Here is a 27,983-nt window from a genome sequence, read left to right on the forward strand (position 1 = left end):
ATGTCTAATATAATCACTGGGCCAGAGTCTCAGCGGCTGAGCAAGAGAAAGCTAATGGGAAAGATAAGTCCTATGAAAATAGACAAACATAATGCCACAACTGACATATATTCACCCTATTTTTAAATAAAAATGATTTTTACCTTCATTTAACCTGGTAGGCCAGTTGAGAACAACTGCAACCTGGCCAAGATAAAGCAAAGCAGCGCGACAAAAACAGCACAGAGTTTCACATGGGATAAACGATCGTACAGTCAATAACACAGTAGAAAAATCTGTATACAATGTGAGCATATGAAGGAAGGAGGTGAGGCAATAAATAGGCCAATAGTGGTGAAGTAATTACAATTTAGCAATTTACACTGGAGTGATATATGTGCAGATGAGGATGTGCAGGTAGACATACTGGTTTGCAAAAGAGCAGAAAAACAAAAACAAATATGGGGATGAGGTAGGTAGTTGGTTGGATGGGCTATTTACAGATGGGCTGTGTACAGCTGCAGCGATCGGGAAGCTGCTCTGACAGCTGACTCTTAAAGAGTGAGGGAGATAATAGTCTCCAACTTCAGTGATTTTTGCAATTCGTTCCAGTCATTGGCAGCAGAGAACTCGAAGGAAAGGCGGCCAAAGTAGGTGTTGGCTTTGGGGATGACCAGTGAAATATACCTGCTGGAGCGCGTGCTACGGGTGGGTGTTGCTATGGTGACCAGTGAGCTGAACAAAGGCGGAGCTTTACTTAGCAACGACTTATAGATGACCTGGAGACAGAGGGTTTGGCGATGAATATGTAGCGAGGACCAGCCAACGAGAGCATACAGGTCGCAGTGGTGGGTAGTATATGGGGCTTTGGTGACAAAACGGATGGCACTGTGATAGACTGCATCCAATTTGCTGAGTAGAGTGTTGGAGGCTATTTTGTAAATGACATCGCCGAAGTCAAGGATCGGTAGGATGGTCAGTTTTACGAGGGTATGTTTGGCAGCATGAGTGAAGGAGGCTTTGTTGCGAAATAGGAGGCCGATTCTTGATTTAACTTTGCATTGGAGATGCTTAATGTGAGTCTGGAAGGAGAGTTTACAGTCTAGCCAGACACCTAGGTATTTATAGTTGTCCACATATTCTAAGTCAGAACCGTCCAGAGTAATGATGCTAGTCGGGCGGGAGGGTGCGGGCAGCGATCGGTTGAAGAGCATGCAGTTAATTTGACCAGCATTTAAGAGCAGTTGGAGGCCACGGAAGGAGTGTTGTATGGCGTTGAAGCTCGTTTGTTAACACAGTGTCCAAAGAAGGACCAGATGTATACAGAATGGTGTCGTCTGCGTAGAGGTGGATCAAAGAATCGCCCGCAGCAAGAGCGACATCATTGATATATATTATGAGAAGTCTAGGGTTGAGACCGAAAGCGACATAGGGAATATACTGTAGTATCATGCCATGCATAATGTCTCCAATGATGAAAAATCACAATGGCGAGCTCTGAGTATATTAGTATATGGTCGAACTGAATTATTGAAATTCAAGGCTTCAAATAGTAAGCATGTGGCATGGTTCAATACGGATTTGTGAAATTAAAGTATATTTGAGTAAAACAAATATTTGCAGCCTCAGTTCGTAGTAGCAACTACTATCACACATCACAGTCAGTAGCTGAATAACTGGCTGGAGTTTTAGTGGATAGCCTAGTGTCTAGTATCAGTTAGTAGCTGAATAACTGGCTGGAGTTTTAGTGGGTAGCCTAGTGTCTAGTATCAGTCAGTAGCTGAATAACTGGCTGGAGTTTTAGTGGGTAGCCTAGTGTCTAGTATCAGTCAGTAGCTGAATAACTGGCTGGAGTTTTAGTGGGTAGCCTAGTGTCTAGTATCAGTCAGTAGCTGAATAACTGGCTGGAGTTTTAATGGGTAGCCTAGTGTCTAGTATCAGTCAGTAGCTGAATAACTGGCTGGAGTTTTGGTGGGTAGCCTAGTGTCTAGTATCAGTCAGTAGCTGAATAACTGGCTGGAGTTTTAGTGGGTAGCCTAGTGTCTAGTATCAGTCAGTAGCTGAATAACTGGCTGGAGTTTTAGTGGGTAGCCTAGTGTCTAGTATCAGTCAGTAGCTGAATAACTGGCTGGAGTTATAGTGGGTAGCCTAGTGTCTAGTATCAGTCAGTAGCTGAATAACTGGCTGGAGTTTTAGTGGGTAGCCTAGTGTCTAGTATCAGTCAGTAGCTGAATAACTGGCTGGAGTTTTAGTGGGTAGCCTAGTGTCTAGTATCAGTCAGTAGCTGAATAACTGGCTGGAGTTTTAGTGGGTAGCCTAGTGTCTAGTATCAGTCAGTAGCTGAATAACTGACTGGAGTTTTAGTGGGTAGCCTAGTGTCTAGTTTCAGTCAGTAGCTGAATAACTGGCTGGAGTTTTAGTGGGTAGCCTAGTGTCTAGTATCAGTCAGTAGCTGAATAACTGGCTGGAGTTTTAGTGGGTAGCCTAGTGTCTAGTATCAGTCAGTAGCTGAATAACTGGCTGGAGTTTTAGTGGGTAGCCTAGTGTCTAGTATCAGTCAGTAGCTGAATAACTGGCTGGAGTTTTAGTGGGTAGCCTAGTGTCTAGTATCAGTCAGTAGCTGAATAACTGGCTGGAGTTTTGGTGGGTAGCCTAGTGTCTAGTATCAGTCAGTAGCTGAATAACTGGCTGGAGTTTTAGTGGGTAGCCTAGTGTCTAGTATCAGTCAGTAGCTGAATAACTGGCTGGAGTTTTGGTGGGTAGCCTAGTGTCTAGTATCAGTCAGTAGCTGAATAACTGGCTGGAGTTTTAGTGGGTAGCCTAGTGTCTAGTATCAGTCAGTAGCTGAATAACTGGCTGGAGTTTTGGTGGGTAGCCTAGTGTCTAGTATCAGTCAGTAGCTGAATAACTGGCTGGAGTTTTAGTGGGTAGCCTAGTGTCTAGTATCAGTCAAGGGTCATAGTCATTTCAACCATTCAGGGATGATGTAGGAGAAACTGGTACACACACACACATATATACACTCAAACACATACTCACACACCAGCAGCCCTCCGCTCTTCGTGATGTATCATCCAGTTGAGACAGACTGAGTAATGTTCAGGGGGCCGACAGTGACAGAGAGAGAAACTGCTTTGGTCAGGGAGAAGGCCAGTGTTTGTCATCACTCGCTCTCTCCCTCTGTTTCAGTTCATCATTGAAAAATAGACGGGGCCGGGGGGGTGGGGGGGTTGTATTTGTGTGCTGTGATAGATAGATAGTGGTCACTCTCTTTTTCCTCATCTCTTCTTTCTTTTTCTTTGTCTTTGAAGCAAAAGGCGAGAGGACTGGGAAGAGTCGATATTCGTCCGGCACAAGGAGTCAGGGTACCGGTTGAGGGACAACATCCATTTCCATATGTACATCAGCACGTCGCCCTGCGGAGACGCTCGCCTCAACTCGCCCTACGAAATCACCACGGACCGTAAGACAGACTCTCTATCCATCTTCATCTCTCTCATTATCTCTCGTTTATTTTCCCTCCCTCCCTCCCTCTCTCCTGTCTTCCTCGTGGTTTGGAGTCTTTTTCCCCTTTACCAGAGTTTTTCTTTAAAGGGATCATCTTCTGCCGGCTGATATGTTGAAAGCGACTGCTCTGCTTTTGTCAGACGCTGTCAGAAAACTGGCATCCCTTTCATGTCACATTACATCCACAGGCCTTTCAGACTGCCAAGCCACTGTGCTGAACAGATGACATTTTAATGCTTACTCCATAAAAAAAATGTATATTCATTTAGATGGCGACGGCTGGCATTCGTTTTTATGTGTGACTTACAGGGTTAGCAATGTAATCTGCTTGGCAGTTTTCCATCAAAAATATTTCCCCTCCTTTTTTCTCTTGGACAGATCTATTCAGCACTGTAGCCATGCTGCTGGTGTATCATTATATTGACGTGGAGGTTTTCTTACACACACACACACACACACACACACACACACACACACACACACACACACACACACACACACACACACACACACACACACACACACACACACACACACACACACACACACACACACACACACACACACACACACACACACACACACACACACGCACACTAAAATGAAGGAGAAAAAAAACATTTGAGGAGGCAAATGAATCACGCCAGTATGAAAGGAACTGAGAGACTGTCTCCCTGGAAAGCTTTGAACTTCTCTTTCTTGGTCATTAAACCTTTTAAATGTTCATCAATCAGCTTTTACAGATTAGAAAATGACTTATGCAGAAAGGGCTCCCATAATACCTTTCTCTGCCTTTTCCTCAATACTTCAGAGGGGAACTCAAGGCTTAACTTTAACTTTAACTTCATTGCAGAGAGAGAGAGAGAGAGAGAGAGAGAGAGAGAGAGAGAGAGAGAGAGAGAGAGAGAGAGAGAGAGAGAGAGAGAGAGAGAGAGAGAGAGAGAGAGAGAGAGAGAGAGAGAGAGAGAGAGAGAGAGAGAGAGAGAGAGAGAGAGAGAGAGAGAGAGAGAGAGAGAGAGAGAGAGAGAGAGAGAGAGAGAGAGAGAGAGAGAGAGATCTGTAGTGGAGAACTACTTGGCTAAGGGTTTAAAATCATTGCCCCTTTTGGTTGATTTCCATATGGGATGGATATAAGGTGGAATTTCAGGCAATAGTGACGTTCAGAACATAGAGACACAAAGTCAGGCATGATCATGTGTGCTACATACTGAATTGAAACAGTCAGATACACTGACATGTATGAGTGAATCAATTAACACACACACAGACACACAAATAATACTGACCGTCCGGCTCTGATCTGTTCCCAGTGCACAGCAGCAGACACCTGCTGAAGAAGTTCCACAGCCACCTGAGGACCAAGATCGAGTCCGGGGAGGGGACCCTGCCTGTGAGGTCCTCCAGAGGGGCAGTCCAGACCTGGGACGGGGTACTGCAAGGGGAACAGCTCATCACCATGTCCTGCACAGACAAGATCACAAGGTTAGATCATCACAAACACACCATCAGTGTCATTACCATGAAAACACACACCTCCCATGTCGAATTTTAGGACCTGCTTTGTCATCAAAGGTAAAGCATATATGATCTGCCTATATGACATTTCAGAGGATAGGATGAACATGGTTGAATCAACAGACAGACAGTCATAGCCAGAGGTAAAGCCAAACAGTGGAAGTCAGAAAGTAAAGGGCGATGTTCACAGAGGCCAAACTCTGAGTAATCCACACGCTCCACAGACAGGAACGAAGACACAGCCATCTATTGATCTGAGGGCTATCTTTATTGGTGGATTACCTTTTTATGAAAACACATGATCCCTGTTTAAACAGAGCATTTAAAAATATGGCTTTATTGACGACAGAGAAGGGTTGGGATTGGTCTGGTATTTACTCTGTGTGTGGTGGATAAATCTCTTCCCAAGAGCATGAGACAGAACAGGAGCAGGGAGCCGGAGATGTCAGTCAGTCAGTCAGTCAGTCAGTCAGTCAGTCAGTCAGTCAGTCAGTCAGTCAGTCAGTCAGTCAGTCAGTCAGTCAGTCAGTCAGTCAGTCAGTGATTTGTGTTGTTGATTTTTCTCCTGTTGACTGAATGATGCTTATTTTCCGTATGAGTTTGCATAGGATAATCCTACACTAATTTCATGTAGGGATTGTCCATTGTTTGAATCCACTGACCCTTAAACTACCTACCTACTAAGACCCCCTGGTCTTAGATTGCCTAGTGCACTACAGGGAATAGGATGCCATTTGGGACAACCATGGTCTTTAACAGTACACCCACAGTACAGTGAATAAGGGCTGCTACCTCGGCCGTGTGATATTCCTCCACCACCTACCCAGTCAGAGGGTTCTGAGATCTGACATGAGGGGAGACAAGGCAGTAGTGTATCGAAGCTTAAGTAAATGTTCAGGGGGATTTTTTAAAATTCACCACTAGTGTGTTTTTTTTTGGAGGCATCTTTTGACAGCCACGAATGATCTCCTTGTTCTCGATGCGGTGGTTGAAGAAAGGGATGTTACATTAAATCTCTTGTTCTCACCCTGTCTCTTTCCACCGGGAGGTGAGAGCATGAGTGTCCACACATTAGCTGTATTATCTCACTCAACTAGGGAGAGATGTGGCGATGGCAGCTAGCAGCACTGTTTCCCTACAATTCTCCCAATATTTGGAGGCTAATTGGTGCTGCTAGCTTATAGGATACAACAACATCTGCCTGGCCATACCTGCCTATGATCTTGATACATAAAGTTAACTGCCAAAATAAAGGAAACACCAACATAAAGTGTCTTAATAGGGCATTGGGGCACCACGAGCCAGAACAGATTCAATACACCTTGTCATATCTTCTACAGTGTCTGGCACTCAGATGGATGTGACACGAGAAATTCCATGATTTGGTGTTTTGTTGACGGTGGTGGAAAACGCTGTCTCAGTCGCCACTCCAGAATCTCCCATATTGTAAGTGTCCAATTGGGTTGAGATCTGGTGACTGAGACACACACACACACACACATATGAATGACTTAATCAACTCAGAAACCACACCTGTGTGGAAGCACCTGCTTTCAATATACTTTGTATCCCTCATTTACTCAAGTGTTTCCTTTATTTTGGCAGTATCTTGCTCACTCAGTCTAACTAGTCTCTTAGCAGAGATGTCTTAAGCCATAGAAATAGTATTACTAAAACAGACATGCCCACATCAGTGGACCGGCAGCCATATTGAGTGTACCCTTGAGTATACCATTCAAATGATCAGGGTCAGTTGTCCATTCTAGTCATTATATTTCTATGTAATGATTTTATTTGACACTTTATGTGCAGCGAGCAGGGAGGGTTAGGCCCTCAACTAGCTAGCTACAGATACACTATGTGACCAAAAGTATGTGGACAACTGCTCGTCGGAACATCTCATTCCAAAATCATGGGCATTAATATGGAGTTTGTCCCCCATTTGCTGGTGTTTCATGGGGTTGAGGTCAGGGCTCTTTGCAGGGCAGTCAAGTTCTTCCACACCGATCCTGACAAACCCTTTCTGTATGGACCTCATTTTGTGCACAGGGGCATTGTCATGCTGAAACTGGAAAGGGCCTTCCCCAAATTGTTGCCACAAATTTGGAAGCACAGAATCATCTAGAGTGTCATTGTATTCTGAAGTGTTAAGATTTCCCTTCACTGGAACTAAGGGGCCTAGCCCTCCTCCTCCACCAAACTTTACAGTTGGTACATGCATTTGGGCAGGTAGCATACTGATGGCATCGGCCAAACAAAGATTTGTCCGTTGGACTGCCAGATAGTGAAGCGTGATTCATCACTCCAGAGAACGCATTTCCACTGCTCCAGAGCCCAATGGCTGCGAGCTTTACACCACACCAGCCAACACTTGGCATTGCGCATGGTGATCTTAGGCTTGTGTGCGGCTGCTCGGCCATAGAAACCCATTTCATGAACAGTTATTGTGTTGACGTTGCTTTCAGAGGCAGTTTGGAACTCCGTAGTGAGTGTTGCAACCGATGGACAGACAATTTTTACGCGCTCGCACTTCAGCACTCGGCTGTCCCATTCTGTGAGCTTGTGTGGCCTACCACTTCGCGTCTGAGCCGTTGTTGCTCCTAAATATTTCCACTTCGCAATAACAGCCGTTACAGCTGCCTGGGGCAGCTCTAGCAGGGCAGAAATGAGACAAACGGACTTGTTAGAAAGGTGGCATCATATGATGGTGCCACGTTGAAAGTCACTGAGCTCTTCACTAAGGCCATTCTACTGCCAAATTTTGCTGTGGAGATTGCATGGCTGTGTGCTCAATTTTATACACCTGTCAGCAACGTGTGGCTGAAATAGCCAAATCCACTAATTTGAAAGGGTGTCCACATACTTTTGTATATATAGTGTATTCTGAGGTGGCTCTCCTCTTTCCCCCTGAAAGTGACCGTTAATCTGCCCAATATGATTCAGTTGGCCGGGGCTGGAGACGCAGCGATTACATCTGTCTAGGTCACCACCATAGGTGAAAGCAATTACTTGGCAAAAAATAGAGGGATACAACACGGCAGTCAGGGGAAAGGAAAAGGGACATCCTACTTCCTTTCTTTCTTTCTTTCTTTCCACCAAGCTAGATACCGTCCGACACCCTTTCTCTCCCTCTCCACTCCTCTTCCTCCGTTTTATATTCTTGTAAATTATCCTTGGCTTCCACTGAAGTGAGTGGGTCAGTAAAGGCCTATATAATTAAGGTCAGGGTGAAAGAGAGAGGGATGAAGAGGGTGGAGAGAGAAAGAGAGAGAGGAGAGGGGGCTTTAGCCTTTTATCCTAGTGTAGCCATGATATTTGAGCTGTAAATAGACACATCCGAGGTGACGCCTGCCCTACTGCCACTGTCTGTTTGTCCCACAGTTACACTCCTTGTTGCATCCCTTCCTTCATCATATATCTCCCTCCATTCATTCGTCCCCCACTCCCTCATGTCATCATGTCTGTTTGCGTGGGCGTAACGTTATGTTAGGGTAAATGAACCACCATGAAAGATTTTTTTCATATTTTCTTTCAATCATCATTACTACTGCTGTCGTTCTTGTGATTGTTACTATTGTCATTATTGTTATCGTTAGTGTTTTTGAAAAAGCACAACAGGGTTGGGCACCTGATTGACCAGAGAGTGGATGTTTGATTAAGTCAATGACTTGTTTTAATTGAAGGGCCTAAATGGCTTTCATATGACTATGAACCTTTATCTTCCATTTGGATTTTATGTAGATGAACACATTACTTTAATGGTCTCCGTTTACGGAGAGGAAGAGGGAGGGATAGAAGGAGGGATAGAGAGAGGAAGGGGGAGAGGGAGGGAGTCTCCCCCTTTAAAAACCATGCAACAGCCAGATGGCTGTCTTTTCTTGCATGAGATTAAAATATGTTTCTAATTCACAGCGTTGCTTCCTAGGTAAATTAATATTTCAAGCTAAATCATTTCTGTTTTGGTGGAAGTAGCAGGAGGGGAAAAGAGAGAATAGAGCTCTATCTTTTGTTTGGAAAAGGTAGGACAGATCCCACTAACAGATTGTGGTGGCGCAGGTACAGCCGGGGCGGCAGTTAGCGCAGTTTAGCGATTCTTGGAAAACGTCGATGTTAATTGACTGCTCGGGGAAGCAAAAAACATAATGACTCATTATTAGTCATGAACAGGGATGCGAGAGGAAAAGATAATTGCAATTATTGCAGTCATGATAAAGATACATTGATTAACAAAAAGAACAATGGCGTAAAAATGAGCAACATAATGTTTCCCTCTGATTGTGCTTCTCATAAGTTCTTTAGTCCAATGCTTGTGTGAGTACACAGCTACACAACCCAGGTACACACAGAGGGCTTCTATATCTTTGTTGCTCTTGCTCTGAAAGGAGGAAATCATTATAAACATGGTAATTATGCCCCATCCATTTGTTAATGTATTCTGGAAAATAGATTAGTCTAAACAGCAAATGACAAGGCAGTCTAGAGACATCTAGACCTTACTATCTCTCCACCATTCAGATCTGGGCTCAAATATGATTTGGAGTGACAGATGGGTGGGGTTTTCAGTTTTGCAACTAAATTCTTTGAAAATATTTCAAATAGTATTTGAAACCAGGTCTGCCACCAGTGTACAGTAGTACTATAGTACTATCGCAACATCAGTATTACTATCTCACCACCAGTATAGTATCATCTCACCACCAGTAAAGTATCACCTCACCACCAGTATAGTACTGCAGTATCTCACCACCAGTGTAGTATCATCTCACCACCAGTATAGTATAACCTCAACACCAGTATAGTATCATCTCACCACCAGTATAGTATCATCTCACCACCAGTATAGTATCATCTCACCACCAGTATAGTACTGCAGTATCTCACCACCAGTGTAGTATCATCTCACCACCAGTATAGTATAACCTCAACACCAGTATAGTATCATCTCACCACCAGTATAGTACTGCAGTATCTCACCACCAGTGTAGTATCACCTCACCACCAGTATAGTACTGCAGTATCTCACCACCAGTGTAGTATCATCTCACCACCAGTATAGTATAACCTCAACACCAGTATAGTATCACCTCACCACCAGTATAGTACTGCAGTATCTCACCACCAGTGTAGTATCACCTCACCACCAGTATAGTACTGCAGTATCTCACCACCAGTATAGTATCACCTCACCACCAGTATAGTACTGCAGTATCTCACCACCAGTGTAGTATCATCTCACCACCAGTATAGTATAACCTCAACACCAGTATAGTATCATCTCACCACCAGTATAGTACTGCAGTATCTCACCACCAGTGTAGTATCATCTCACCACCAGTATAGTATAACCTCAACACCAGTATAGTATCATCTCACCACCAGTATAGTATCATCTCACCACCAGTATAGTATCATCTCACCACCAGTATAGTACTGCAGTATCTCACCACCAGTGTAGTATCATCTCACCACCAGTATAGTATAACCTCAACACCAGTATAGTATCATCTCACCACCAGTATAGTATCATCTCACCACCAGTATAGTATCATCTCACCACCAGTATAGTACTGCAGTATCTCACCACCAGTGTAGTATCACCTCACCACCAGTATAGTACTGCAGTATCTCACCACCAGTATAGTATCATCTCACCACCAGTATAGTATCATCTCACCACCAGTGTAGTATCACCTCACCACCAGTATAGTATCACCTCACCACCAGTATAGTATCATCTCACCACCAGTATAGTATCATCTCACCACCAGTATAGTATCATCTCACCACCAGTATAGTACTGCAGTATCTCACCACCAGTATAGTACTGCAGTATCTCACCACCAGTGTAGTATCATCTCACCACCAGTATAGTATAACCTCAACACCAGTATAGTATCATCTCACCACCAGTATAGTACTGCAGTATCTCACCACCAGTGTAGTATCACCTCACCACCAGTATAGTACTGCAGTATCTCACCACCAGTATAGTATCATCTCACCACCAGTGTAGTATCACCTCACCACCAGTATAGTATAACCTCAACACCAGTATAGTATCATCTCACCACCAGTATAGTACTGCAGTATCTCACCACCAGTGTAGTATCATCTCACCACCAGTATAGTATAACCTCAACACCAGTATAGTATCATCTCACCACCAGTATAGTATCATCTCACCACCAGTATAGTATCATCTCACCACCAGTATAGTACTGCAGTATCTCACCACCAGTGTAGTATCATCTCACCACCAGTATAGTATCATCTCACCACCAGTATAGTATCATCTCACCACCAGTATAGTACTGCAGTATCTCACCACCAGTGTAGTATCACCTCACCACCAGTATAGTACTGCAGTATCTCACCACCAGTATAGTATCACCTCACCACCAGTATAGTATAACCTCAACACCAGTATAGTATCATCTCACCACCAGTATAGTACTGCAGTATCTCACCACCAGTGTAGTATCATCTCACCACCAGTATAGTACTGCAGTATCTCACCACCAGTATAGTATCATCTCACCACCAGTATAGTATCATCTCACCACCAGTATAGTACTGCAGTATCTCAACACCAGTATAGTATCATCTCACCACCAGTATAGTATAATCTCACCACCAGTGTAGTATCATCTCACCACCAGTATAGTATAACCTCAACACCAGTATAGTATCATCTCACCACCAGTAAAGTATCACCTCACCACCAGTATAGTATCATCTCACCACCAGTATAGTACTGCAGTATCTCACCACCAGTGTAGTATCATCTCACCACCAGTATAGTATAACCTCAACACCAGTATAGTATCATCTCACCACCAGTATAGTATCATCTCACCACCAGTATAGTATCATCTCACCACCAGTAAGGTGATGGTATCATCTCACCACTAGTATAGTATCATCTCACCACCAGTATAGTCTCATCTCACCAACAGTATAGTAACATCTCACCACCAATATAGTATCATCTCACCACCAGTATAGTACTACATTATCTCACCACCAGTAAAGGCCTATCTCACCACCAGTATAGTACTACAGCATCTCACCACCAGTATAGTACTATCTAACCACCAGTATGGGCCTATCTCACCACCAGTATAGTACTATCTCACTATCCGTATATTACAATCTCATCACCAGTATAGTACTATCTCACCAACAGTATAAGCCTATCTCACTACCAATATACTACTACTACAGTATCTCACCACCAATATAGTACTTTCTCAACACCGGTGTAGTACTATCTAACCACCACTATGGGCCTATCTCACCACCAGTATAGGACAATCTCACCACCAGTACAGTACTATCTCATCACCAGTATAGTACTATCTCACCACCAGTATAGGACAATCTCACCACCAGTATAGTACTATCTCATCACCAGTATAGTACTATCTCACCACCAGTATAGTACTATCTCACCACCAGTATAGGACAATCTCACCACCAGTATAGAACTATCACACCACCAGTATATTTCTATCTCACCATCAGTATATTAAATTAATATATCTCCACAAGTACAGTACTGTCTCACCACCAGTATAGTACTCCCTCACCACCAGTATAGTACTACAGTATCTCACCACCAGTATAGTACTATCTCACCACCAGTATATTACTATCTCACCACCAGTATATTACTACAGTATCTCACCACCAGTATAGTACTATCTCACGACCAGTATACTACTATCTCACCACCAGTATAGTGCTATCTCACCACCAGTATAGTACTATCTCACCACCAGTATAGGACAAATTCACCACCAGTATATTACTATCTCACCACCAGTATATTACTATAGTATCTCACCACCAGTATAGTATCATCTCACCACCAGTATAGTATCATCTCACCACCAGTATAGTACTGCAGTATCTCACCACCAGTGTAGTATCATCTCACCACCAGTATAGTATCATCTCACCACCAGTATAGTATCATCTCACCACCAGTATAGTACTGCAGTATCTCACCACCAGTGTAGTATCACCTCACCACCAGTATAGTACTGCAGTATCTCACCACCAGTATAGTATCACCTCACCACCAGTATAGTATAACCTCAACACCAGTATAGTATCATCTCACCACCAGTATAGTACTGCAGTATCTCACCACCAGTGTAGTATCATCTCACCACCAGTATAGTACTGCAGTATCTCACCACCAGTATAGTATCATCTCACCACCAGTATAGTATCATCTCACCACCAGTATAGTACTGCAGTATCTCAACACCAGTATAGTATCATCTCACCACCAGTATAGTATAATCTCACCACCAGTGTAGTATCATCTCACCACCAGTATAGTATAACCTCAACACCAGTATAGTATCATCTCACCACCAGTAAAGTATCACCTCACCACCAGTATAGTATCATCTCACCACCAGTATAGTACTGCAGTATCTCACCACCAGTGTAGTATCATCTCACCACCAGTATAGTATAACCTCAACACCAGTATAGTATCATCTCACCACCAGTATAGTATCATCTCACCACCAGTATAGTATCATCTCACCACCAGTAAGGTGATGGTATCATCTCACCACTAGTATAGTATCATCTCACCACCAGTATAGTCTCATCTCACCAACAGTATAGTAACATCTCACCACCAATATAGTATCATCTCACCACCAGTATAGTACTACATTATCTCACCACCAGTAAAGGCCTATCTCACCACCAGTATAGTACTACAGCATCTCACCACCAGTATAGTACTATCTAACCACCAGTATGGGCCTATCTCACCACCAGTATAGTACTATCTCACTATCCGTATATTACAATCTCATCACCAGTATAGTACTATCTCACCAACAGTATAAGCCTATCTCACTACCAATATACTACTACTACAGTATCTCACCACCAATATAGTACTTTCTCAACACCGGTGTAGTACTATCTAACCACCACTATGGGCCTATCTCACCACCAGTATAGTACAATCTCACCACCAGTATATTACTATCTCACCACCAGTATAGTACTATCTCACCACCAGTATAGGACAATCTCACCACCAGTACAGTACTATCTCATCACCAGTATAGTACTATCTCACCACCAGTATAGGACAATCTCACCACCAGTATAGTACTATCTCATCACCAGTATAGTACTATCTCACCACCAGTATAGTACTATCTCACCACCAGTATAGGACAATCTCACCACCAGTATAGAACTATCACACCACCAGTATATTTCTATCTCACCATCAGTATATTAAATTAATATATCTCCACAAGTACAGTACTGTCTCACCACCAGTATAGTACTCCCTCACCACCAGTATAGTACTACAGTATCTCACCACCAGTATAGTACTATCTCACCACCAGTATATTACTATCTCACCACCAGTATATTACTACAGTATCTCACCACCAGTATAGTACTATCTCACGACCAGTATACTACTATCTCACCACCAGTATAGTGCTATCTCACCACCAGTATAGTACTATCTCACCACCAGTATAGGACAAATTCACCACCAGTATATTACTATCTCACCACCAGTATATTACTATAGTATCTCACCACCAGTATAGTACTATCTCACGACCAGTATAGAACTATCACACCACCAGTATATTTCTATCTCACCATCAGTATATTAAATTAATATATCTCCACAAGTACAGTACTGTCTCACCACCAGTATAGTACTCCCTCACCACCAGTATAGTACTACAGTATCTCACCACCAGTATATTACTATCTCACCACCAGTATATTACTACAGTATCTCACCACCAGTATAGTACTATCTCACGACCAGTATACTACTATCTCACCACCAGTATAGTGTTATCTCACCACCAGTATAGTACTATCTCACCACCAGTATAGGACAATCTCACCACCAGTATAGTACTATCACACCACCAGTATATTACTATCTCACCACCAGTATAGTATAATCTCACCACCAGTATATTACTATCTCACCACCAGTATAGTACTATCTCACCACCAGTATAGGACAATCTCACCACCAGTATAGGACAATCTCACCACCAGTATAGAACTATCACACCACCAGTATATTTCTATCTCACCATCAGTATATTAAATTAATATATCTCCACAAGTACAGTACTGTCTCACCACCAGTATAGTACTCCCTCACCACCAGTATAGTACTACAGTATCTCACCACCAGTATAGTACTATCTCACCACCAGTATATTACTATCTCACCACCAGTATATTACTATCTCACCACCAGTATATTACTACAGTATCTCACCACCAGTATAGTACTATCTCACGACCAGTATACTACTATCTCACCACCAGTATAGTGCTATCTCACCACCAGTATAGGACAATCTCACCACCAGTATAGTACTGTCACACCACCAGTATATTACTATCTCACCACCAGTATAGTACAATCTCACCACCAGTATATTACTATCTCACCACCAGTATAGTACTTTCTCACCAGCAGTATATTACTATCTCACCACCAGTATATTACTATCTCACCACCAGTATAGTACTTTCTCACCAGCAGTATATTACTATCTCACCACCAGTATAGTATTATCTCACGACCAGTATACTACTAACTCACCACCAGTATAGTGCTATCTCACCACCAGTATAGGACAATCTCACCACCAGTATAGAACTATCACACCACCAGTATATTTCTATCTCACCATCAGTATATTACATTAATATATCTCCACAAGTACAGTCCTGTCTCACCAACAGTATTGTACAATCTCACCACCAGTATATTACTATCTCACCACCAGTATAGTACTATCTCACCACCAGTATATTACTATCTCACCACCAGTATAGGACAATCTCACCACCAGTATAGGACAATCTCACCACCAGTATAGAACTATCACACCACCAGTATATTTCTATCTCACCATCAGTATATTAAATTAATATATCTCCACAAGTACAGTACTGTCTCACCACCAGTATAGTACTCCCTCACCACCAGTATAGTACTATCTCACCACCAGTATAGTACTATCTCACCACCAGTATATTACTATCTCACCCCCAGTATAGTACAATCTCACCACCAGTATAGTACTTTCTCACCACCAGTATAGTACTTTCTCACCAACAGTATAGGCCTATCTCACCACCAATATTTTCCTATCTCACCACCACACTTCGGTGCAACAGATGCAGACAGAATTACAGCTTTATTGATTATGTGTCACTCGTGGATCTTCCTCAACAAACTCAGAGGTGATTGACCTTGTCCCTGGTCCTCGAGAAAGAAAAGCACACCTGTAAGCACAAACCCGCTAGAAGTGCATTAACCCTGATGTCAATGTTGAATATATGAATGATAATATCTGGGTGGCTGTAATGAGTGATAATGCTCTGACCTTTGTTGAGTGTGTGTGGGTGTCACAATTTGTTCCCTATCTTGTCACGTCCTTTGGCCAGATAATGATCAGATTGTCTCTGTTCATCACTGATTCTCCTTCTGTCTCCCCTCTCTCCCCCCTCTCTTTTCTCCCCTCTCTCCATCTTCTCCCATCTCCCCTCTCCTCTCTTTTCTCCCCTTTCTCCTCTCCTCCATCTTCTCCCCTCTCCTCTCTTTTCTCCCCTTTCTCCTCTCCTCTATCTTCTCCCATCTCTCCTCTCCTCTCTTTTCTCCCCTTTCTCCTCTCCTCTATCTTCTCCCATCTCCCCTCTCCTCTCTTTTCTCCCATTTCTCCTCTCCTCTATCTTCTCCCATCTCCCCTCTCCTCTCTTTTCTCCCCTTTCTCCTCTCCTCTATCTTCTCCCATCTCCCCTCCCCTCTCTTTTCTCCCCTCTCTCCTCTGCTCTATCTTCTCCCATCTCCCCTCTCCTCTCTTTTCTCCCCTTTCTCCTCTCCTCTATCTTCTCCCATCTCCCCTCCCCTCTCTTCTCCCCTTTCTCCTCTCCTCTATCTTCTCCCATCTCCCCTCCCCTCTCTTTTCTCCCATTTATCTTCTCCCATCTCCCCTCTCCTTTCTTTTCTCCCCTTTCTCCTCCCCTTTCTCCTCTCCTCTATCTTCTCCCATCTCCCCTCCCCTCTATTTTCTCCCCTTTCTCCTCTCCTCTATCTTCTCCCATCTCCCCTCACCTCTCTTTCTCCCCTTTCTCCTCTCCTCTATCTTCTCCCCTCTCCTCTCCTTCTTCTCTTTACCTTTCCTCTCTTTCCTCCTCTCTCCTCTTCTCTCTCCCCCCTCTCTCTCTCTCCTCGCTCTCTCTCTCATCTCCCCCTCTCCTTTCCTGTAGATGGAACGTCCTGGGACTGCAGGGGGCATTGTTGAGTCACTTTGTGGAGCCGGTGTACCTCCACAGTCTGACGGTGGGCAGCCTCAGACACCCGGGTCACTTCAACAGGGTGATGAGTCAGAGACTGGAGTGCCTCGGACCGCTGCCTGCCACTTACAGACGCAACCAGCCTCTTCTTAGTGGTAAGAGACACAGACAGACAGACAGACAGACAGACAGACAGACAGACAGACAGACAGACAGACAGACAGACAGACAGACAGACAGACAGACAGACAGACAGACAGACAGACAGACAGACAGACAGACAGACAGACAGACAGACAGACAGACAGACAGACAGACAGACAGACAGACAGACAGACAGACAGACAGACAGACAGACAGACAGACAGACAGACAGACAGACAGACAGACAGACAGACAGACAGACAAAATGTATCATGATATACAAAATCATGATAAACAAAATGTATCATGATGATCGTTTTAACTTTGAATATGTTTTTGGATAACAGTGTGTTCACCCTCCATACACACTGAGATAGGTCGTGCACATTACTCATGAAGGGCATTTTCCCTCTCTAAAGATCCCCAGTGCCACAGAACTCTGGGTAATTAGGTGTCATAAGGATGAATATTTTTACAGCTCCATCATCATCAGGAGTGATTATTGTACAGAAGGACCTTTAGTGATGATGGTCATAATGAATTTATCATTGAACAACCAAGAACACTGTAGAGTCACTTGGAAGTTGTCTGAAGTATTAAGTTAGGTACTGAAGACAGTCCCCACGTAAAGGACATAGTATGTCTCCATAAGATAATTGTTCCTTCTGCTCGAAATGTGGATGTTTTGCTCAAAGGTTGACATAAATTCTTTGAGAAATGTTTCTCTTTCATTTCATCGTTGTTGACAAAGGGCAGAATGGTGACCTTTACCTTGGACAAGCAGACCCTCAAAACAAAACAGACGTGGCCACAGACATCTGCCACAAGCATTCTGCCTGTCATTCTAGACATCCTTCTGAGTGTGTTTCCAGTTTTATTAGTCCCGTGTACCGGATGCGCATGGTATACACCGTCCAACGAAGTGCTTACTTGCAGGTGCCTTCTCGACAGTGCAACAACAATAAGAAAAGATAAGAATATGAACATGAAGTAAAAAGCAGAATAAAAGTAGAATAAACCAGAGCGGGTCCGGATACAGAATTCAAAATAATGTTGAGAGAGAGAGAGAGAGAGAGAGAGAGAGAGAGAGAGAGAGAGAGAGAGAGAGAGAGAGAGAGAGAGAGAGAGAGAGAGAGAGAGAGAGAGAGAGAGAGAGAGAGAGAGAGAGAGAGAGAGAGAGAGAGAGAGTTGATCATTTATGCTACTGCTCTTGCTTTTCACGAGAGTGGAGTGTGGCTGCTTGTAGCTTGTTGTTACCCAATCATAAGTCATCAAAGCTGCAATAGGCTACAGTCATAGAGCCTCCGTGTGTGGCAAAAGTTAGGAGATATCTCATCAATGGAAGATGGAATTAAAATGAAGGGGAAGGATAGGCTACAACGACCAAGAGCCAACAGGTAGGCTGCGACTTAATATTCTGAATGGAGTTGGTGTTATTTGTAACTGTAGGAGGAGAAATTGCATGCACTGCAGCCTCAATTAGCCTAGCTAGCTAACGTTAGCTATTTTAACTAGCTTCTCCCGGTTTGATGCAGTCAAGACAGATACAAAGTCATAATATTTTAAGCTACTTTATTAACTGGTGCTGATGAAGCGTGAGAGGAGGGAGAGAGGTGTGAGGGAGGGGCTGCACTGTGAGCGAGTGACACAGGGAGCAGGGAGGGAGAGACGAGAGACAGCAACCAACCAATTGACTCGCGTAGACTAATAGGTGCCATAGCTAGGTTACTTATCATCAAACATTATTTTTTTCTGCTGCTTCCCTCACTCGGATCAGACCTGGTCTGGATCCGACCATGTCTACATACGGAATGGGTCTAGTTGTTCTCTGGTCCGTTCGGAACGGGTCTCTATGTAAAAAAAAATTTAAAAAGTATTTATGCAGATCTGGTCCGGGTGGGAAAGCCCCAGGTCCACTTCAACTTTTTGGACCCGTGAAGACTTCTAGTTGGAGCGGTAGGCAAATTGGAGTGGGTCCAGTGTGCCTGGCATGCTGGCCCTGATGTGGGCAATGACCAGACTCTCGAAGCACTTCATGATGGCCGAGGTCATTTGGGAATGTCACTTTGTTTTTCTTGGGCACTGGGACAGTGTTGGTTTCCTAAAGTAGGTGGGGACTGCAGCCTGGGACGGGGACAAGTTGAAGATGTCCGAGAAGATATCCACCAGCTGGTTAGCACACATGCTGAGGATGCAGCCAGGAACACCATCTGGGCCAGCGGCTTTGTATTCACTTTTTTGAGAGTTTACCTCACGTCTACCTCTGAGGGTGAAAGCACCTGGTCATCTGGAGCAGTCGAGAGTTTTCCTGGATGGCTCGAGAATTGTCTGCCTCGAAGAAAGCATAGATCGTGTTAATCTTGTCTGGGAGGAAGGCTTCAATGGGCGCCGACTGCTGGTGTGTCTAAGACGTCGGCGCTGAGGAGGGGGCGCTTCTTGCCGGTTCCTGTTCGACTTAGCTTTTTTTATGGCGATTAAGAAGAGGAAGGAAGCGGGGACTCCATGCTAGGCTGAAAAGACGGGCCTACACGGCCTCCTCTTCCTAGCATCCTGATGACAAATGTCCAATCGCTGGAAAATAAACTTTGTAAACTCAGTGCAAGGCTTAAATTGCAGACGGACATCAGGGAATGCTATGTCTATGTGTTTACTGGGACGTGGCTTTGTGTGTGTGTGCGTGCCTGCATGCGTGCGTGCGTGTATCTTTGCTGTCTGAACCATGGAGCCAGTAAAGGACAGGAGGAGGGCTGGGGGAGGAGGAGAGGAGAGGGGGTCATTGGAGAGATGGCCCTACTCCAAATCAATGTAATCACAGCTCTTATCAGACAACCATTCATTGTGGAGGAGGGAGTGAGCAAAGAGGAGGTGGACGGAGAGGGGGAACGAGAAAGAGAGAGAGAGAGAGAGAGAGAGAGAGAGAGAGAGAGAGAGAGAGAGGAGGGATGGATGGTTCATTCCATTCACTCCCAGGGCCCATGCTCTCTCCTCCTCCACCCTCCCTCCACCTTTTCATTCATCCTGCCCTGATGAGATCCTCCACCATTGTGTCTGGGCCTCTTGTTCAGGGAAATGGCTGGGTTATTTTAAGTCCTGTCATATGAAAGGCTCTGGCTCTGACTGACTTCCCCAGGAGCTCTTATCACTGCCAACCAAATGACTCCACCTGCAGCAGAGAGCAGAGGGGACTAAATACATCAATGAGGTTGTCCTTCAAAAAGTCACCCGGATTTAACCAAACCGTTAGACACCACACTGGAGACACGGCCTGGAGTTACTTTTACTATTAGAGAGCGTTTACATTGTATCCTGCTTTGCCAGTGCTGCCTTTTGCCTCAATCACATTTAAGACTTTTCAATTGACATTTGTTCTTGGATGTGGCGTGGTCTAATAACGTGTTGTCCCCTCCACCCTCACGGTCCTAAATTGCATGTATCCTGTGTTGCCGGTACTGCCTTTCGGCCTTGCTCACATTTTTGACTTTTCAGTTGTCCACTCAATATTAATGGCGCGTGTGCGTGCATGGCTCTAAGCAGTGGCCACAGAAATGGTTCTGGAAGTAATTGTAGCGTTAGTGGTGGTGGGTTTTTGATATGAATATTTACATTTTCCAGCTATTATAATTACTATACATCACATAACCACGGGTTTGAATTGGTCTACATCATGAGCTACCTGCAGAGCACTAACTAGAATAGAGAAACTGATCAAGACTTCACAGAAAAATCTAATTGGCTATTACAGAGACACACGAGTCAAGTCGATTGAAGGGATCAAATGAGGCATGAATAGAGGCAGTGTGATAGAGAGAGAGAGGGAGAGAGATGGAGACAGGGGGGGGGAGAGGGAGAGGAGGGAGAGAGAGAGGGAGAGGAGGGAGAAAGAGAGAGAGAGAGGGGGGAGACAGGAGAAAGAGAGAGAGCAAGAGAGGGGGGAGTCTTTTGTTCAAAGAGGTGTGTCTCTGTAAGAGAAAGGAGGGATGATAATAAGGACTGGTGATTGTTATGTCGGCAGGCAATTCATTCCAGCTCTGAAAAGCTATAGAAAAAAAGGAAGAGAGGAATGAAAGACTGGTGAATGGAAGAGTGAAGATGGGAGGATGGGGGAATGAGTCTGCCACAGAGAAAGATGATCACTGAGAATATGTGTTAAATCTATTTTGTGTTATATCTCAGAATGCATGGCTTTGTTTCCATACAATTATATGACCAAGTCCTTTTTCTTAAGGTATCTTCATCAAAACTGATCCATCTACTAACTACTGCAATAGTAATAGCATGATTAATTATGAGCGATTCGATCATATCATTAATATGGACACTTGTCCAGACTTAAACATTTGATTCAAATGGAGATATATTATGGGTGCATCGTACTTTGCATGAGTTCTTAGTTACCCCGTGTCAAGGTAAACATTCCTTCTTGTATATTCTACTTTGTTTCCACCGGTGCATAACTACATTATAATCAGTGTTGATGTCTTGACAATGCTGCTGGAGTGTCTATGTTTTTTTTTAGCTGCACTCGGCAGGGGCGCTAATTCCCTGTGTCCGTAGGGGGGGACTGGTTGTCACTTCTCTTGTTCTGTAACACTGGGTGCTAATTCAGTGTACATGAAGTTTAGTGGCTGAGTCTCCTCTCCTCCTCCCATCCTCCTCCTCTTCCTCCTCCCCCTCCTTGCCCTTCTTCTCTCCTCACCATCCTCCTTTCTCAAAATCCTCCTCTTCACCTCATCTCTTCCTCATCCCATTTTCCTCCTCGCCACCTATCCTCCACCTCTCCCCCTACCCTCCACTGCTTTTCGTGCAGAGCGCTATCGGAGCGCTAGGCTAGCTAATTGGATGTGAGAGGCTGTGTCTGATTGAGGAGTCCAGTGAGGGACCTCAGTATCTCAGGCACAGTGTTTACCACAGAGATAGTGAAGCTTCAAACGCCCACGTTACATTATCCACGTCAACACGTTTCCCTTTAATGAAATGCACACTCACATGCTTAATAGACCCTCGGTCTTTCGTTTTCTTTCACTCTATCTTTTCTCTCTCTCTCTCTCTCTTCCCCCCCTGTTTCCTATCCCTTTCTCCCTCTCTCTCTTTCACCCTGGTGTCTCCCTGTCTCTCGCTCTCTCTTCCGATCCCTCCCTCCCGTCTTCTCTCCCGCTCCCCCCAGTGTCTGTAACTGCTCTCTGAGGAGAGGGGCTGGGGTATGAACAGCTTGGAGATAGAGAACCAGGTTGACTAAGCTTTTGCACCACTGCAAACGTTGCATCTGTTCTTTGCTAGAGGGAGTTATCCACAAAAAAAAAAGTGAAAATGAAAAGCAAATGAAAGTATAAAGTTCAGGTTCAGGTGAAACAAACATACAGTCATTTCATGTTTCAGCTGTTTTTTGTCCTTCAGTTGTTGCATTAGTGTAAAAGTGTAGCAAACATGTGCCTTGGCCTCTATTGAACGAGACGGTCCCCTGTCCCCAAGTGTCTAATCTCCCGTGGACAGACTTCATAAACAGTACCGTAGATCTGTCATGATGCAACGGGATGCAAGAGATAACCAGCCGTATTAGTTACGGCGCTTGGGCTTTTCGTCACTGGTTATTTGGACAAATCACCATTTCGCAGGTGTTAGCATCTTTTGAATTTCGGAAGGGCAGGGTACTTTTGGCCCATAGACTTGCCCATAACTTGCAAAGAGATGGAGCTCTTCATTCCAGTTGCGATCCTCGTTGTATCTCTTCTCAACATGTATGGATCCAGGACTTAAAGGTAGACTCGGCGATATGACGTAGATGCCGAAAGTAAACAGCATAGTGGGTCAATTTCCGCAACGACAGCGTTGAAGCGCGGGGCTCAACTTCTCTGCTGTTTTGTTCCTGTGGCTCCCACGCTGTAACAGCGTGAAGCACTACCGTGCACATGCACCGACACCGTGACTGTGTGAGCGCCGTGTTGGATCTCGCTCATCTCAATAACTGCGGTGCTGCTCGTGGCAACATCATTTCGCTGAGTCTACCTTTAAATCGAGCATATTACGCAAGTCTTTAGTTCTGGGTTAACCCTGTGTCTAATATGACTAAAAGCTTAAGCAATCACACACATTCTAAAAAGAATAAGATACATGTGTTTTTCCTGTGCTTCCCTGCAGGTCTGAGTGTCAGCGGTGAGTGTCGTCAGCCGGGGAAGTCTCTGTGTGTCAGTGTGAACTGGACTTGTGGGGACGGTCAGCTGGAGGTGGTCAACGCGGCTACGGGACGTAAGAGGGACTCTGGGACGCCATCAAGGCTCTGCAAGCACGCTCTGTTCACCCGCTGGGCAAGGCTGTACCGCAAGGTGAGTACTGCAGGCAGAAACACGTACACACTATGAACTGTGTCACAATGAGTACAGATGTTCGATCTTAATTCGATCACTCTGTTGTTGCAGAGAATGTTCGAGGTTTAAAAAGGTTTCTGAAGTCTGAAAGGCTTCTAAGGTGTAATTTCCACTTTAAAATGTCAGACATGATTTTCCCTAACGAAAAAAGGGAACAATCACAATTAAAAAAAAATTATAATCCATAAATTATACTCCACATAAGAATTCACACGTCATGTTGCTGCAGGATTATTTTTCTGCTGTGAGAAACTGGTCAAATGAAGATAGTATATCTGTACACGGGCATAAAACAAATGTCATACCATGCCTTTAATAGCGACTAACCAAGCTTCCGGTGAGTAGTATGGAGCCACTTGATGTCTCTGTGTCCAGCAACAGCTGCCACAGTACTCTAAAGCAGCTTACCCCCCTTTTACACAATAGCAGCCTATTATTTTAGAACAAACACAAAGCGCAGTTTAATTTTCATTATGAAAATCTATGTAAATGCCTGCAACACCCAAATGGTGGCAGTTAAATTAGAATGATTATATAACCATAATTATTTGGAGAAGCACTTGAGGAGCGCCGCCCTTGGAAATTGGTCCCCGCGCGCAGTAAGGCATGCAACAGCAGACACAGTAATCTCCAAAGAAACTTAGTGACTTGACTGTGCCTACGTCCCCTCTCTCGCCTCGCCTAGCGGCTGCTCCTCTTCTCTTTCTGCCTGCGCCACAAAGGAAATGCACAAAAGCACAGAGAATGTTCAATTGCTTGTGAAATTTAAATGGGGAGATTACACAGCTGTTGAAGTTCCCCGTTTGTGCCGGCTCATTAGTTTTGTTTTGCTCTCTATCTCTCTTACCCTAAACCTCTACCCCGTCTTTTTCTCCCTCTCTCTTCCTCGCTCCATCTTTATTTCTCTCCCTCCTTCTCCCTTCTCTCTCCAGTTGAGTATCCATGCTTCCGGGCCCGTGGACCAGCCACTGATGTACTGTGAGGCCAAGATGGCTGCCGGCTCTTACCAGACTGCCAAACAGCAGTGGCTCAGATCGCTACAGGAGACAGGCCTGGGAACCTGGGTGAAGAAACCTCCAGAGCAGGAGAGCTTCCTGCTACAGGACTAAGACATTTCACTCCATTCCAGCCATGATTGTGCACACGCACACCAGCTTCCTGTGGTGTGCGTGTCCGTGTTCATCCGTCCGTTTGCGTGCGTGTCTGCAGAAGGAGCATGTGGCAGTTGGCTTTATTGTTGTCCGCTGACTTTGGTTTGCTCTACAAGCCTCCATCTCCTCCTCGGCAAAAGCCACCTTTGATGTTGGTCGTTCAAGTTCCACCAAAAAAAAAAAAAAAAAAAAAAATGAAAACGGGAATGAAAGAAAGTGGGTTTGATCGGACCTCTCCTTCATTATCCCGCTGGTCCCTGGTTGTCATGTCAAAGCCGGGGAGAAGGCAGGAAAGAAGGCAGGGTAACCTTGGTCAATGTGAAAGGCTGCCGCTATCTTGTCATCAGCCATTTGGGGGCGGCGGTGCGCCTGGAGAGCTCCAGCGGGACGGGGGACAGGGCCAGCCAATTACAGAGCCTGTCATTGTGACGTGTGATGGACAGAGAGATGGAGAAAGAGAAAAGGACCACAGAGAACCAGATAGACAACTCACCGTTACACACACACACACGCCCTCTTGCCACAGGCCTCGTTCACATATATCACAGCTTTCTCTCTCCCTTTTCACAGCATCTCTTTGTCTGTCCATCTCCTCCTTTTTCTCGATCACCTCATCTTCCGACCCCCTTTCTATCCCTCTGTTCCTCTCTGCCACCTTCAACCCCCTCTCCTTCGGCGATCTCATTCTCTCCTCCTCTCTCCCCTCTCTCTCTCGCCTCCTCTCCACCTCTCTCCGCTCGCTCTCACGAAGCTAGAGGTTCTGACGTGGCCACGACAGGTTAATTCCACCTGCTCTTAGTGGCACAAAGGGAATAGAGGAGAATGGAGGTGATAGCAACATAACTGCTGCCATTAGCCCACACTGGGGTTCCCCTTTCAGATAGAACACCACAGCCATCTTAGCTTCTTTAATACCTGTCATTAACGCTCTGACTTGATTTCACCTTCTTACCTTTGGAGTCAGGTCTCTCGCTGTGATTGGAAGGGCACAGTTTTTTTACACGTTTTCTTTTTTTTTTTTACCACTGACAGGTTGATTATAAAGGAGGGTTGATTAACGCACAATAGAGCAGTCGTGAGCCTGACTTGTTAGCTGCGCTCGCTTTGAGCTGGTGTAAAAGGGTTGTGACCGGGTTGTGACCAACCTGCTACAGTGGTTTGGTTGACGAGCAATTACCTGCAATGACGGGGAGGACACAGAATGGACTGACATTCAGTCGTCAATGGGAGAAACACAATAAATACAACCCTACTTAAGAAAATGTATTTTGGTGTTTAGATGCGGAGTCATTAACTCTCTGTTGGCCCTACTCTATAGCCCAGGTGCTGGGTGGTAGCGAGGGGTCACTCTCTTCTTTGTTTCATATCCTCACTACTCCCCAAGCCAGTCTGTAAAGGTTCAGAACGCTGGAACACACTCTCTGTAAAACACTGACTTCTCAACCCTGGCCATGTTTGTCCCACGTTGGCCCCCATACTTTATGTTTGTGTTCATTTCAAATGTCCTATTTTCACCCCCTGTTTAATCTCGAAAATATGCTTTATTTTAGTATTACAAGTATTGTCAAATCATTTCAAATCATTAGGTCAAGGTTTTGTTTTTACATGTGTGATGTTCCAATGTAGGAATAAGTTAACGTTACACATGCATACATTATCGTCATGTTGTTTAAATCCTCCCACCTTACTCTGACCCTTTCCTTGGAGTTCACGAAGAGAACAGGCCAGGCTATTATATTAAACACAGTAACAGTGTCACCTAGTGGTCATAGTTCTTATGTGTCAGTGTTGTTGCTTGTCCATCACTCTCCTCTGCCTCAGATCCCATTTTGGTAGTGTGTAAGGTCCACTGGGCAGGTAGACTGTAGGAAATGGTGTCACTGTTCCACCGGACAAGAACGTGGATCGTCATTATCATCAAAGTGGGATATCGTTTTTTTCAATTGGAAAAGTTCCAAAATAGCAGGAGCAGGTGTTTAAGTTTTTATAAAATCCTCCCTGTCCCCGTTAGTAGAGATCCAGGGGAGGTTGTTCTCTTTTATAAAGAGAACCCACCCTGTGTGTTTGTCAAGGCTACTATGACCCCAATCAGAGATCACTAGATGCATGTCATACATACATGAACACAGTGCACATCAGGGTTGGGGTAAATTCCATTTAAATGCATTGACTGAATTGAAATGGCATTGACCCTAACCCTGGTTCACATAGGACATTATGTGGAATGATAAAATGAACCATGAATAAATTCAAACTCTTTTGTCATCTTCATACACATACATGTGCTGTAAAGAATAATCTTAACTAGTTTTCCCTCTGAAAGTTCATCTTGTACATATTTCTCTTTTATTTTCTAATTCGCTCTATTATTAAATGTAGAGGCACATTTTGTTGGAAGCTTGTGGTATGTTTTACCAGTTATTTTTCATAGTCATTCAATTAGTCAAACATACACTATATATACAAATGTATGTGGACATCCCTTCAAATGAGTGGAATTGGATATTTCAGCCACACCTGTTGCCGACAGGTGTATGAACTCGAGCACAAAGCCATGCAATCTCAATAGACAAACATTGGCAGTAGAATAGCCTTACTGAAGAGCTCAGTGACTTCCAATGTGGCACCATCATAGGATGCCACCTTTCCAACAAGTTGTTTCGTCAAATGTCTGCCCTGCTAGAGCTGCCCAGTCAACTGTAAGTGCTGTTATTGTGAAGTGGAAACATCTAGGAGCAACAACGGTTCAGCTGTGAAGTGGTAGGCCACACAAGCTCACAGAATAGAACCGCCAAGTGCTGAAGCGTGTAGCGAGGTAAAAATCATCTGTCCTCGGTTGCAACACTCACTACCGAGTTCCAAACGGCCTCTCGAAGCAACGTCAGCGCAATAACTGTTCATTAGGAGCCTCATGAAATGGGTTTCCATGGCCGAGCAGCTGCACACAAGCCTAAGATCACAATGTGCAATGCCAAGCGTCAGCTGG

General features: G+C 44.5%; 1 protein-coding gene across 1 annotated transcript in view; it reads left to right on the forward strand.

Moving 5' to 3' along the window:
* Positions 1–27,654, forward strand: part of adarb2 (adenosine deaminase RNA specific B2 (inactive)) — a 74,108-nt gene extending 46,454 nt beyond the window's left edge. The window contains exons 5-9 of the mRNA XM_046290766.1: positions 3,291–3,442; positions 4,797–4,968; positions 17,314–17,495; positions 23,620–23,804; positions 24,779–27,654. Coding sequence (XP_046146722.1) covers positions 3,291–3,442; positions 4,797–4,968; positions 17,314–17,495; positions 23,620–23,804; positions 24,779–24,955 — 868 coding nt within the window. The 3' untranslated portion in view covers positions 24,956–27,654. The remainder of the gene's footprint in view (positions 1–3,290; positions 3,443–4,796; positions 4,969–17,313; positions 17,496–23,619; positions 23,805–24,778) is intronic.
* The last annotated feature ends 329 nt before the right edge of the window (positions 27,655–27,983 follow it).

The sequence above is a fragment of the Oncorhynchus gorbuscha genome, linkage group LG12 (genome assembly GCF_021184085.1).
Source record: "Oncorhynchus gorbuscha isolate QuinsamMale2020 ecotype Even-year linkage group LG12, OgorEven_v1.0, whole genome shotgun sequence".
NCBI lineage: Eukaryota > Metazoa > Chordata > Actinopteri > Salmoniformes > Salmonidae > Oncorhynchus > Oncorhynchus gorbuscha.